Source organism: Miscanthus floridulus, chromosome 11 (assembly GCF_019320115.1).
Source record: "Miscanthus floridulus cultivar M001 chromosome 11, ASM1932011v1, whole genome shotgun sequence".
Lineage (NCBI taxonomy): Eukaryota > Viridiplantae > Streptophyta > Magnoliopsida > Poales > Poaceae > Miscanthus > Miscanthus floridulus.
The window spans coordinates 53,909,905-53,924,545 of NC_089590.1; the positions used below are offsets into that span (position 1 = coordinate 53,909,905).

The 14,641-nt window shown below is 46.5% G+C and overlaps 1 protein-coding gene and 1 pseudogene across 1 annotated transcript; one reads left to right on the top strand and one right to left on the bottom strand.

The window, feature by feature from the left end:
• Positions 1 to 1,479: 1,479 nt before the first annotated feature.
• On the bottom strand, positions 1,480 to 4,837 carry LOC136494694 (pentatricopeptide repeat-containing protein At3g63370, chloroplastic-like). Its single transcript, XM_066490864.1, has one exon. It carries the CDS (start codon positions 4,835 to 4,837, stop codon positions 1,850 to 1,852), a length of 2,988 nt encoding a protein of 995 aa, XP_066346961.1. The 3' UTR covers positions 1,480 to 1,849.
• Positions 4,838 to 5,841: 1,004 nt separating this feature from the next.
• LOC136491965 (endo-1,4-beta-xylanase 1-like) lies at positions 5,842 to 7,362 on the top strand (annotated as a pseudogene).
• Positions 7,363 to 14,641: the final 7,279 nt, after the last annotated feature.

The following is a 14,641-nucleotide window of genomic DNA, read 5'->3' on the forward strand; positions in this document are numbered from 1 at the left end:
GGAGCTCCCCCAGCTGCTCCAGTTCCTCTTCCGCCGGTGCAGGATGGCCGCCTTCTTCAGGCGCCTGAGCGCGTGCTGCGCGCTCAACTCAGTCGCGGCGCATGGCGCGTTCTTGTCCAGTGGCAGGGGCTTCCAGTGGATGATGCGACATGGGAGCCGCTGGAAGAATTCAAGGAGCAATATCCTGAGGTCCAGCTCGAGGACGAGCTGTTTGCCGAGGAGGGAAGAGATGTTATGACCGGTATACAGTATAAGAGGCGTAACCGGGCCAATAGGGCTGAATAGGCCCGTTTAGTTATTGTTTACAGGGAATAAATATTTATCTATTAGCTTGAGGGTTATTCCGTGAAAGGATATTTTAGAGTATAAATTATTGTAATTGGGATTATTGAGAATTAAGCAGAAACAATCTTAATTGTTTCCGGCTTCCCCCAGGGAGCCGGGATTTGCCCTAGCCGCCCTCCCTGTCATCTCCCACGCCAGCTACCTCGCGACGGCGCCCAGCCGCCGGCAGCGAGGCTCCAGGCCTGCTCCTCCTCCCTCACACCCGTACAAGCTACGCAACGTTGCCGGTAGGATCAGGAATCCTATCAGGCACTATAAAAAAAAAAAATTCCCCGTCACATTAAACTTGCGGTACATGCATGGAGTACTAAATGTTGACGAAATCAAAAACTAATTGCACAGTTTGGTTGTACTTTGCGAGACGAACGTTTTAAGCCTAATTAGTCAACGATTGAACAATTATTACCAAATAAAAACAAAACACTAGTGTAGCTACAGTGCTGCTGAATCCGGCGGCGCCGAATCCGGCCTCCAACTAAACATGGCCCCAATCATGATTTTGTTCGCACGATTTTTCCCACCACTCTACTCTCTAGCTGCCGTAGCTTACCACTTGTGCACGCTCGGCGGCTCGCCCACGTCCTTGCTGGCCGTAGCCGCAACCAGCCGGCTGGGAGGTGCGGGTGCCGGTGGCTGGTTGGCGGCGGCGGCGCTCGGCTGAGGAACAAATTATAAGCCACTGTTAGAAAAAGACACATAATTGGTTTCCTACGTTTTTTTTTTTTTTTTGCCAATCAGAATAAATGAATAATTCTACAGGTGGTTTTAGGAGCTCGAATGATTGGTTGCTTATCTTGCTGCGATCTAGCCCCCATGCACGTCGCTACCACATGTTCCTTTCAGTGATGTAAGCACGCTCGTCCGTCGTCAGCAGTCAGCACCACACATCAGACAAGCCAACAAGGCGAACCTGCGACTTTCCTTGGACTCCCAGTGCAGTCTCCAGTCGTCGCCTATAACGAACTGCGTCAGTCACAGTCACAGTTGAATGGTTCAGAGCAACACAGTGTGCACCGTGCTCTGCGTCACAGAACAGGTCAAGTGGCCAGTCGGTCGCTGCCTCGCATGGTCGCACCGTGTTGCGCCCTCTAATTTTGACAAATCAGCCAGTCACAGTAAGGTGCTTGGTGGGTGCATTCAGCTCTTCAAATTTATTGAGATGACCAAATACTTGTAGGGATGACAAAAAAAAAGTTAATAACAGAATGTTTCTTCTCGGTTGCTGTATACTTTAGAAAGTTAGGTTGTATACTGACTAAAAGAAGATCATTTGCATTGCATTACCCCAATCCAAATGGCAATGGCCCTACTGAAACTGAATAATAACAGAATGCTTCTTCTCGGTTGCTCCATCCACAGAATGACAGTCCATGGGGGCCTCTTGGCAGGACAGGTGATTTCTAGTCTTAGCCGTGCCTTAGCAGTATCATCAATTTCGCCTCTGCTTCATCCTCTTTAAGTCAACAAGATGCTGATGTAGTTAGATCTATGGTCTAAATCACATTCACCAGAAGTCTTCACAAGAACAAGAGCCTCCACTGAAATGATGGAATCTGTTGGCATCTCGGACCACAATCTCCCTTTCAAACAGCTTGGAAACCAGCTTGGTGAACTCGTGGCAGTCACCGCAGACCCTGAGGTTCTTGGCTATCCTTATAGGCATGCCTGGACGAGTGCTGATCAAGCCAAATGCTATTGCGAGCCTCTCGCTGTGCTTATGCAGCATATCTATCTTCTCCGCCTCGCTCACATCATGAAGAACAAATCTTGTGTCCTCCACGTACCCACCTTCTTTCTGCAGCTTTTCTGTTATCTCGGAAAGCTTGAGATGGATTGCCTCCGAATCTCTATGACAATAATCTCCTGAGGTGAAAGTGTGGATATTGTTCCCTATCTCAATCCAACTGCAAGCTGGATTTTTTCTTAACCCCCGTTCTGCCATCCTGGTTCTAACTTCCTTGACATTGTCCCACTTGCCCATCTCAGCAAAAACATTTGATACAAGAATGTAGTTGCCTGGGTTGTCAGGTTCCAGCTCAAGAAGCTTATTGGCTGCAACCACAGCAAGGTCATAGTTCTTGTGGACTCGACATGCGCCAAGCAGTGCACACCACACAACTGATTTTAGGTCCATAGGCATAGACTTGATGAACTCGTAAGCCTCCTCTGTCTGTCCTGAGCGTCCAAGAATATCAACCACACAGGCATAGTGCTCCTGCCATGGTTTTAACCTGTACTTGCTCGTCATTATATCCAGATAGTGTTTACCCTCCTCAACAAGCTTCGAATGACTACAAGCATACAACAGAGCAAGAAAAGATACATGATCAGGAGTCAGACCAGTCAGCAGCATTCTCTTGAAAAGATCAATGGCTTGCTTGCCATGTCCATGCATACCAGTAGCATTAATCATTGCTGTCCAAAGAACCACATCTTTACATTTAGCCCGTTCGAATACTCTGATAGCATAGTTCATGCTTCCACAACCTGAATACATGTCCACAAGGGAACTAACCACAGGACCTTCTATAGGAAAATTCCTTCTGATAAGAAAGCCATGAACCTGTTTTCCTTTTGTCAACGACGACAAACCAGCAATAGCCACCAGAATACTTACTAGTGCTACAGAATCAGGTTGAATATTTGCCTTTTGCATCTCCGTAAACAAGGAAACAGCTTCATCTAATCGCCCGCTATTTGTGCAACAGTTTATCATACTAGTCCAACTAACAATGTCCTTTTTCTCTACCCTCTGAAATAAATTTAGTGAATGGTCAAACTCTCCACACTCCCCGTATATATCTATCAGTCTATTCTTCAGTATCAAATCAAGCAACCCATTTCTAATAGCATAAGCATGCACTTGCTTTAGCAGAGAGGTGCTTTTCAAACCGCTGCATGTTTCTAAAATACTTCCAATCATCATAGAATCCACCATAATCCCTTCTTTCTGCAATTCTAGAAACATTTCCAGTGCTTCAGAATGTCGTGAACTCTGAGCAAAACAAGCAAGGATTGTTGTCCATGATATGTGATCTCTAATACTCATGCTTTCAAATACCTTAGCTGAACACTCTATGGAGTCACACTTTATGTACATGTCCATCAATGTATTCCCAACCTGTAAATCAGTATGAAGCCTCTGCTTTATAGCATACGCATGAACCTCTCGACCATTGTTTAGCCTACTCAAATGTCCCAATGCAGAGGACAAGCTCACAACACAGGCATGATCAGGCTGAAAACCATGTTGAAGCATTTCACCAAAAAATTCAATGGCCTCCGCACAGAAACCGTTTTGGACGTAGCAGGACAGCATCGAATTCCATGATATGTAGTCTTTCTCAGCAATCTGACCGAATACTCTGAGAGCACTATCCACCCTGCCACATTTGGCATACATGACAAGCAAAGCGTTGAACTGGATGTTCAACTCACTGCCGCATTTGAGGAGTGCTGCATGTAACTCCCTTCCCAAACTTAGCAGAGCTAGCTCTGCACAAACTTGGTGCACCGCGACAGCTGTGTAAGAATTCATACCGAACCCGGCACTCTGCATCCCTCGGAACAGCGCCAGAGCTTCCAACGCCCTCCCGTTCTGCACGCATCCTGATATAACCGAGTTCCAGGACGCGACGTCCCTTGCGTCTTGCAGCCACTCGAACACCCGCAGCGCTGAATCCAGCAAGCCGCACTTGGCATACATCCCGATAAGCGCATTGGCCACGAGGGTGCTCCTATCAAGTCCGACCTTCACCGCCAGCCCGTGCACCTCGCCCCCGCAGCGCCCGTCCCCTTCCGCCCCGCACGCCTTGAGGACGGACGCGAGCGTGCAGCCGTCGGGCGCCGACCCCGGGGCCGCTGACGCCCGCATGGCACCGTAGACCCGCATGGCCTCGCCGGCGCTCCCGGACGAGAGGTACGCCCCGACAAGCGCGTTCCAGGAGAAGACGGTCCGCGCGGGCATTCCGTTGAACAGGCGGCGCGCGTCGTCCACTCGCCCGCACCGACCGTACATGAACACAAGCTTGGTCGCAAGGAAGCCATCATCGTCTTCGTCTAGCGAACCGGTGACCAGGGCATGCGCATGGAGCTGCCTGCCCTCCGCGGCCGCTCTCCTGGCGGCCACGAGGTCCAGCACCCAGCCGTAGTGCTCCCGAGCAGGCGGCGCCCGGGCCGTGAGCAGGCGCAAGGCTTGACGCAGGTCGCCTTCCTTGCAGAGCCGCTTCAGGGATGCCGAGGCGGAGTTGGGAGGCGATACTGAGGGTGCGGCGGGAGGAGTTCTGTGGGGGAGTGGTCGGAGGGACAGCGCGGCGGTGGCCATGGCGCTGGCGGGCTTGGAGGCCCCGGGGATACGGACGCTCATGCCTGTTGCAACGGCCGTCAGCAAAGATATCTGTGGATTGGATATGGCTCCTGTTCTCCGTATGGCCCGACGTGCCGGCCCAACAAGAAAATATATCTCATATATGGGCTGCAAACCGAGGCCCATCTTGGAATCACGCAATAGTTCGCGAATCGGGCTGGGCCTCGCGGATCAGCCATTAGTGGAATTCCGTCATTAGTCCAACCAGTTGTAGTTCAGCTAGTAAAAAAAAAAGTGTAGTCTGGTTGAATATATTCGGCATGTTCGCTTGTTGGTTTCAACCAGTCCAAATCAGTTAGTCAACAGTGTTTTTCTCTCACAATAAACTAGCACCAACCAGTCCAAATCAACCCAGAAACCAACCAACGAACATGCCGATTGTGGTAGAATCTACCCACCGAGGTATTAAGTTTCTAAGAGTAACTCCAAGATACTCTTTATATCATTTCTAACTAATAGGAATAGATATTTTGGTAAAAATATATTTTTCAATAGCTTTTTTTTATAAATGGATCTCGAAATATAAACATTCTCTATTTTGGATTTTTTTCTAGAAGATAGAGAGCGAGGATGACTCTAACTTGCCGTGACGCACGCCGCACGGGGCTCACATTTTCTTAATCTATTGAGACAGATATAAAATAATGATATTATTTTATAGAGTAAAATACACCGGAGGTCCATTAATTTTCATTGGGGTGTCATCTAGGTCCATCAACTTTGAAACTGTATTTTTGGGTCCATTAACTTTCGCTGGGTGTCATCTAGGTCCATCAACTTTATAACTGCAATTTTTTGTCCTTGAACTTTTAAAATGGTTCACTGCAGGTCCATGCCATTTATTTAACCTTAAATCCAACGTATGCATGCATGCACGTCGGCTTCGATCTCCGGTCTTTGCGTCGGTGGAGACCAGCCAGGCTGTGGGGCAGTAACTGGCTGTGGCTGCCCTGTGCTGTGCCCGCCCGCCCACGCCGCAAGGCTCAGTGGCTCACCGGCACCGCAGCGGCGTGTGCGGGCTCCATCCGAGAGAGGCGTGCACGAGCACGACGGCACGAGCCAGGAACACGGTCAGGCCAGCACCAGTTCAGTTGGATGACGCAACGCAATCTACTTTGGTTGCTGCTGTGATGCAGAATCTTGAGTACGGCTCCAACATCATCCAGAACTGCAACCTGGACGACGGCCTCAACGGGTGGTTCCCGCTGGGCCCCTGCACGCTGTCCGTCCACGACGGCGGTCCGCGGGTGCTCCCGCCCATGGCGCAGGAGTCCCTGGCGCTGGACGACGAGCCGCTCAACGGCAAGCACATCCACGTCACCAACCGCACGCAGACGTGGATGGGCCCCGCGCAGGTCATCACCGACAAGCTCACGCTCTACGCCACGTACCAGGTCTCCGCCTGGGTCCGCGTCGGCGCCCAGCAGGCCAGCGGCGCCGGCGCGCCGCAGACCATCAACATCGCCTTCGCCGTCGACAGCCAGTGGATCAACGGCGGCCAGGTCCTGGCGCGCGACGAGCGCTGGTATGAGGTCGGCGGCGCGTTCCGCGTGGAGGCGAAGCCGGCGTCGCGCGTCATGGTGTACGTCCAGGGCCCCGACGCCGGCGTCGACCTCATGGTCGCGGGGCTCCAGGTGTTCCCCGTGGACCGGAAGGCCCGCGTCAAGCACCTGAAGCGGCTCACCGACAAGGTGCGCAAGCGGGACGTGGTGCTCAAGGTGACGGGCGCCGACGGGGCCGCCGTCAAGGACGCCGACGGCGTGGAGGTGCGCGTGCGCCAGGTATCCAACAGCTTCCCGCTGGGCGCCTGCATCATGCGCACCAACATGGACAACGAGGACTTCGTCGACTTCCTCACCAAGAACTTCAACTGGGCGGTGTTCGGCAACGAGCTCAAGTGGTACTGGACGGAGCCGCAGCGCGGGCAGATGAACTACGCCGACGCCGACGACCTCCTCCGCCTCTGCTCCGACCACGGCATGTGCGTGCGCGGGCACTGCATCTTCTGGGAGGTGGACAACGCCGTGCAGCAGTGGGTGAAGACGCCGTGCAGCATCAACGGGCTGCTCACCCGGTACAAGGGCAAGTTCAAGCACTACGACGTCAACAACGAGATGCTGCACGGGTCCTTCTACCAGGACAAGCTGGGCAAGGACATCCGCGCCGCCATGTTCAAGACGGCCAGCCAGCTCGACCCGGACGCGCTGCTCTTCGTCAACGACTACAACGTCGAGAGCATGTGCGACATCCGCGCCACGCCCGAGGCGTACATCCAGCAGATCATCTGGCTGCAGGAAAAGGGCGCGCCCGTGGGCGGCGTCGGCCTGCAGGGCCACGTCAGCAACCCGGTGGGGCCGGTGATCCGCTCCGTGCTCGACCGGCTCGCCGTGCTCGGCCTGCCGATCTGGTTCACGGAGGTGGACGTGTCGTCGGCGAACGAGCACGTGCGCGCCGACGACCTGTAGGTGATGCTGCGGGAGCGCAGGCATGGGCCGCATGGCTCCACCGACTCAAGGACCGGAGGCCGAAGCCCACGTACATATATGCATGGGTTGAATTTAAGGTTAAATAAATGGTATGGATCTACAGTGAATAATTTTAAAAATTTATGGACCCACAAATGCAGTTACAAAGTTAATGAACTTAGATGACACCTCAACGAAAATTAATAGACAAAAATACAATTTTAAAGTTAATGGATCTAGATGACACCGATGTATTTTACTCTATTTTATATCACTCCATATGTAGGATGTTTGGGACGGAGGGAGTATTGCACTCGCTACTTTAGATCAGCACGGCTACTCCATCGTTTACAAAAATATTACGCTTGCAAATTCTGGAGTGTCCCGGTCAAAACAAAACTCAATTTTTACAGCTTGCAGCTTGTTCGTTTGTTGGTTTCAGCCAACCCAAATCAGCTAGCCAACAGTATTTTTCTCTCACAAAAAATCAACACCAGCCAGCCCAAACCAGCACCAGCACCGACCAGCGAACAGGCCCTTGGCTTCTCAGTATACAAAATATTACGCTTGCTTTTTTTTAAATGAGAGGGGTACTCATAGAGGATCTAGCCTCCAGTGCGCAAGAAACACCCTATCACCAGACCAAAGGCCCTTACTGACGCTAGTAAAACGAGCTGTACTCCCGGTTGGGAAACAACTTCAGTCTCGGTTTTCCAACCGGGAGCACGAATGCGGGATTAAAGAGCTCCACTTTTAGCCTTTAGTCCCGGTTGGTAATACCAACCGGAGCTAAAGAGGCCTCCCGGTCTGGCCACGTGAACCGACCCAAACCGGGATTAAAGGTTTTTTTTTTCTATTTTCAATTGATGATTCGTTTTGGTTTTCGAATAGGTTTTCGAATACGCATTCTACGCTGCTAATAATATACGTATTCTACACGCTTATCATGTTCGAACATTTTGTACAAACTAAAGTATGAAACTAACGTATATATTACATGCATATACATATATTGTACGTTATTTTATGTACATATAATATGTGTGTGTATATATATAATATTACAAATAAAGCATGCATTGTATATTCTATCATATCTTTAGGATAACAAATTCACTCCATCTGGTTTGGCTTTCATGTTTCGTTCACGTCATTGTAGAACTCGCCGACGGGGTTTAAGACCTGATCATTAAGAAATACTACTATGGTCTCTTGAATTGCTTTCAGTTAGTCACGTCATATGACTTTTTCCTTCAACCATAGAGTCTTCAATAAAAGTTAAAGGAAAAGTATTAATATATATATATATGTGTGTGTTGGTCACGTGATTACTTATATATATGAGCAATAAAAGAAATTATGAATATATGAATATATTTATATAACATACTTTGAGGATCTCTTCAGGAGTTCTTTTTGCGTATGCCATGATAAACTCGCAAACATAGTATCCGCAGTAGTTGTTTCCCTGTTCTTGCCTCAGAACCCACTTTTACGAGAAAAAAGATCCAGTGAATTGAAAGCATGCATGGTGTTAATTGAATTATATATATATATATATATATATATATATATATATATATATATATATATATATATATATGTGTGTGTGTGTGTGTGTGTGTAGCTAGTACTTACTTTGTGTGCGATTACATCCAATGGCGCTTTGCAATGTTTCATATGGTGTTCCTCAATGAAACTTTTTCAAACACTGCGCCCAATAAAATAAAAAATTAATTTGACCTTTAATAATTATTGCAGTTAAGAGATCAGGGTATATATAGTTGCTAGAGAGACCAAATTACCCTCGGATAATATCTATCATGTCTTGGTACTCTATTTGCTCTTTTCTTAACGAGTCTAAAATGCTCAACCGACTATTGGCCATATTGATGACCATCAATATCCAGTGATTGCTGCATATGTTTTTATACATAAATATGATCGACATTAACTAGAGTCAACATATATATATATATGGGAGATAGCTTAGCTAGTAAGCAAATAATTAAACAAATGTCCATATGATCGACATTAATTATTTAACACTCACTTGAAGTTGTAGGGGAAGAATATGTCCTTGTTTTGTTGGTTCACTAAGAACCTCATGAGATTTTTCTCGAGTTCAGCTTTCCATTGAGGCGGAGGATTAGGGTGTTTGAATACGATATTTGGATCAACGAAACCAACATCATTATCCTTTCTCTTTCTGAGTTCTGTCATCTCATATCTGCATATATAAAAATATAGTGAGGATATATAATTTATATGTATACATGTAGCTTTATATATATACACTTTAATAGTAGAAAATAATCACACTTACAGACAATAGCAGCTAAAGAGACTTTTGTCGAGAGAGTCCAGGTGGCATAGTTGGTGTAATTCTAAAAACTCGATATATATAACGTTATCGCCACGGAAGTAATGTTGGTTTCTAACTCTGACAGAAACAAAGTTCTCTCCCCGTTCACACGCCGCCATGTACCACTTGTTTAGCAGGTACATTTGCGCACCCAGTTCACCTAAGGCCTCAGGGTTGTATAGACTCTTTTCATGTTCAAATTTCTTTCAATGATCCACTTTCGGAGTAGATGGTCCTTCAGCGAGCACTTGGACAAGGTCTAAACCGGTATCCTCGTAAAATCGAGTCAGGTCCTCAAAATCGACGTCCAGTAAGTCTAAGTTTGAACCATATTCATTACAAATGACAAGAGGGGGGACTGATTGTTGCGATTGTTGTCCGAGTTGTGCAACACCTTTCCCTGCTCTAGTCTTTTTCTGCGCCGCCTCAAATAACTTGGTGAGAGAGTGGTCGTAGTCCGATTTTGGCAGGGTCTTTTGAGATTCCTGCTTTTTCTGGTCCACCTTCTTTCTTAAAAGATCTGGAGGTAGGTAGAAGTACGATTTCTTCGAGTTCTCCCTCGCTTCTCGTTGCTTTCTTACTTTTTTGAAGAAACTATTCACATCTTTTTGTACTACAGCATTTAATTCCTTTTCACTTTTCTCGTAAGACAGTTTTTGGGGAATATATGGATTAGAGGAGGCTTTCTTCTTTGCTGGCTGGTGGGCCAATGAATTCGTTTGCGGGGCGGACCTCTTAGGAACTGGCTGCTTCTTGGTCATCAAGGGAGGCTGGGCAGCCGTTGGAGACCTCCTTAGAGGCGTTGAAGACCTCCTTGGAGGTGGCGGCGTTGCCACCTGATTGCCCGGAGCACTATGATAATCTGGAGATTGAATAATTGGACTTAAGTTGGCGGAGGCCCTACTATGTGAGTACAAAAAAGAATAATTAGGTATAAAAAATTTATTATTATTAATCATGCATGTCAATAGAAAATTAGTGAAAAAATTGTTTCGTTCACTTTTGTCCGCACCTATTGTCTGGCAGTTGAGAAAGCGGTGGTGGACTAGAGACCCCGGAAATAATGATGTAGCGCTTGCGCCATAGTATGAATGTCTTCTCTGCTTCTTCTAGAGTCTTCTCTCTATCATCTCCTGGAATGTCAAGAGCCAGATTACTAAAACCTTTGTTAACTCTATTCACTGAGATGCTAACATATCCAGATGGTATTATTACCCCATGGATTCTTAGTGTCTTGGTAGGATCTGGAGGAGAAAAAACACCGAGAGCCACCATGATTGTGGCATTCCCTTTTAGAATATGTAGCTCACATGATATAAATGGTGCAGTGATGTCATCCACGGGAAAACGTAGCATTACGTCATCTTGATTTGGCAACTCCATGGAAGCGCTGCTGCTTTTCAACTAATCAGGGGAGGCTAATATTAATGTTGATTCCTGGATCTGATGTCTGCCTTTGGGTACTCATTGCTATTTGCACTTGCTTTATGATTTTATCCTGCATTCTAGCTTGCATGTCTTTTTCGCGCTCCTGTGCTTAAAGCAACGCCTCCCGTGACTCACGAACATATTCCTCCAACCTGCTGATCCGCGCTGCTTCCTCATCCTTCCTTCTCTATCGGCTTTTGTAGGTGTCTCTGTCATTAGGGAAACCATGCTCCCAAGAAATGTTCCATCCTAAACCTCTCGTTCGGCCACTATGTTCAGCGGTCCCAGAGGCATACGTCAGTTCATCCTTCTCTCTATTGGGCCTGAACGCACCAATAGCTTTAGCTTGTAGAGCATAAGAAAATCTTTGTGTTGCTCTTTCGAGTTTTGGGCCATGAACCAGCTTTTCGGTCTCTAGGTCCAGTCTTCCCCCATGAGCGAAAAACTAATTCTTCGCGTATTTGGGCCAATTGAGTGATTCTGGTGTGATACCCTTGGCAAGAATGTCTGCTTCCATTTTTTTTCACTTGGGAATGGCAGTCGCGTAGCCACCTGATCCCATGCCATGGTGGTATACCTTCTGTCGGGCATTCTCTTGGTTCCTTCTCACCCGTTCCTCACCCTCTTCCGATATCTTGTATTGTACAAAATCATTCCAGTAGGGCCTCAACTTCGCAAGCGGGCCCCTAGTATTAAAATTGGGCGTTGGGTTTTTCTTGACGTATTTCGTGTATAGGGATTTCTTCCAAGTCTGGAATTGTGTGGCCATCTTCTTCATAGCCCACTTTCGAACTAGCTCCTTCAATTCATCATCGTTGATATCATCATAATCATCCGCTTGTAATGTGAAATGTTGAAGGATATCATCCCAAATTAAATTCTTATCAAGATCAGAGACAAAACTAACATGAGGCTCGTTGATCTTTTGCTTCCATTCACGGGCACTGATCGGAAGTCTGTCCCTTACAAGGCACCCACAGTGTTGCACGAATTTCCTTGCATGTGGACCAAGTGGTTCGCCTGTCTTGATATTGAATTCCGATATTATGTAGCGCCCCTCCAATGGCTTTTTCGGGCCTCAAATATTTTTGCTTTTCACCGTTGTGGTCGTCGATCCAGAGGGCTACGTATAAAAAAACAATAAATATATATCATGTGTACACATAATAGATGATAGATATTCAAATATATATATAATATTCAAATATATATATATATATATATAAATATATATACCTCGCCAGTATTTTCTTGCATAATATTTTCTTGGTTATTTTCAAGAGCCAGGTATTGACTCGGTGTTGATAATATCCATCATTTCTTCATCCATGTTGTCTCTCGGGGCAGCCATCTAGCTTTTACACCACTAGATATATCTATAAAAAATAAAAACCATATATCTATAAAATGGATCGAGTCATGTGCTTAAAATTAATTAAATAACTACACTCAAAATTCAAGTCTCCAAACCATAACTCACTCTGAGTCATGTGCTCTATCTATTTTTCTATTTTTTCTATGCCAAAAAAATATGCACATCACACACACTCACTCGCTCTGACTCACTCACTTACACACATAATTTACTGATCATCACTCACATACATGTACAACATGATCATCATTATATCACACACATATATACACTATATACTCATCAACTCTGGTGAGGACGAAGAAGGAGAGGATGCTGACATACGGCACGCGTGAACGACGGTGGCATGTTGTTGAGTAACTGATAATGGAAGTTTATTCATTACAAGCTCATTGAAACGGTAACTAGTTAGAAATATTCAATCTTAGCTAGGATATCTGGTTCGTCGGAAAATCCAATTTTCGCTAAGAAATCCAGTTTGTATCTAGTTTGTCGGAAATTCTAGTTTCTACAACTAAGAACTATTCTTGTCAAGCCACGCGACAAGGATGCCATGTCATTTGTAACACACGATTGCTAGGTAATTCTCAAAACAAATTAGAACACTATATACACGAGTTCCACTATTTACCATGATCAGACTACAACATCACACCATGAGATATTGACAAACAATAATTTGGATCAAGCTCAACAAACACAATGGCGTCAAATTCACATTTTGCTAAAGGCGACAATGGAATGCCAAAGAAGCGACGCCAGCAGTGAAAGCAGTTTCATAGACATGTAATCGGATGAATTTGCCCCCCTAGAACTAGTCCAAATACCCACATGTAATCAGACAAATTAAGCACCTAAACCTAAACCTAAGCCCGGAGACTAGTCAATGTCTTGTCAACATCGCTCTGCCATACCCAGCAATGCTCTAGGAACCAAAATTTAGAAGGACATTTGCGTTAGCTACAAAACCTTCAGTTAAAGTAATCATACATGCTATACTATAGCATAGATCTAGTGAGGATGGCATGGAGACGAGGCAGTGCTGGATCGTCGATCAGAGATGATGAGACGCAGAAGACGCGCTCCAGTGAGGGAGATGATGAGCGCGCGGCGATGCACGCGTGCGCGTGGAGCCAAGGACGACGCGCGAGTGATGAGGCAATGATGACAAGGACGAGTCACTTCGGCGAGGACGAGGGACGAGTGGCTAGCCAGAGAGAGGAGGCACGCTCGTACGGGCTGGGGACGAAGCACGCGCGTGACGAGGCAGTGCCGGAGGTAGGCGCGTGGACGACGACGACGATGGAGGTGGTTCCAGATCAGATTTGGGTGAGGGCGAGGACGACACTGGCGGATTTGGATCTACACGTCACGCTCGGACGAGAGAGGCGTGAGCCAGGCCACCGGAGGAGACGATGAGAGAGGTGCGCGTGTGTGGAGGTGGTGCTGGAGGCGATGAGGAGCAGTGGCGGCGCAGTGGCTCTCGGCGAAGAACAAGAGATGATGGAGGGGGAAAGAGAGGAGGCACTATATAGGGGGACCTTTAGTCCCGGGTGAAGCCACAGCCCGGGACTAAAGGTCCTTTAGTTCCGGGTGATGGTTAGGTGAAGCCACAGCCCGGGGCTAAAGGTCCTTTAGTTCTAGATAATGGTTAGAACTGGAACTAAAAGTCTGACCTTTAGTCCCAGGTGCAGCCACGACCCGGGAGTAAAGGGAATTTTGGCGGGCCACTAAAACACAGCCCATCTTTAGTCCCGGGTGGTTGATCAACCTGGAAGTAAAGGTGGGCTGCAGTTTGGCTTCCCGCCGGTTTCTAGAAGTTTTTTCTTTTTTATATATTTCTTTTATATAAATATGCAGAGAGTTGTTAATTGCCTAGTAAATAAAATATTAGCAAAAAATTACAAAAAAATTCCTAGACCTGGTTTTGCATTATTGTACATAAGAAAAATATGTAACCTAAACTCTTTTATTTTACCGTATAAATATTTAACATAGTGTAAATAATAATCATAATTTTCACCATGCAAAAATGTACTACTTAATTAAAATCATTAAAACTATTGCTTTTCGACAGGAAATTAGTTTTCACATCTTATTGACGTTGAAAATTCATTTAAACCGTAGAAAATATGAAAACACGACAAAAAAATCTGAAGTCACAATTATTACATAATGGGTCTAATACATCACCATATCAAGCCGGGACAAAAACAATTTTTTCACTAATTTTTTCACATCAGATGCATTGCTTTTGCTTTTTGTTTTGTGCGACATGGAAATCCCACCATCAAACA

Excerpts from the sequence above, each read along its gene's own strand:
- LOC136494694 (XM_066490864.1), bottom strand. The coding sequence starts at position 4,837 with ATGGGCCTCGGTTTGCAGCCCATATATGAGATATATTTTCTTGTTGGG.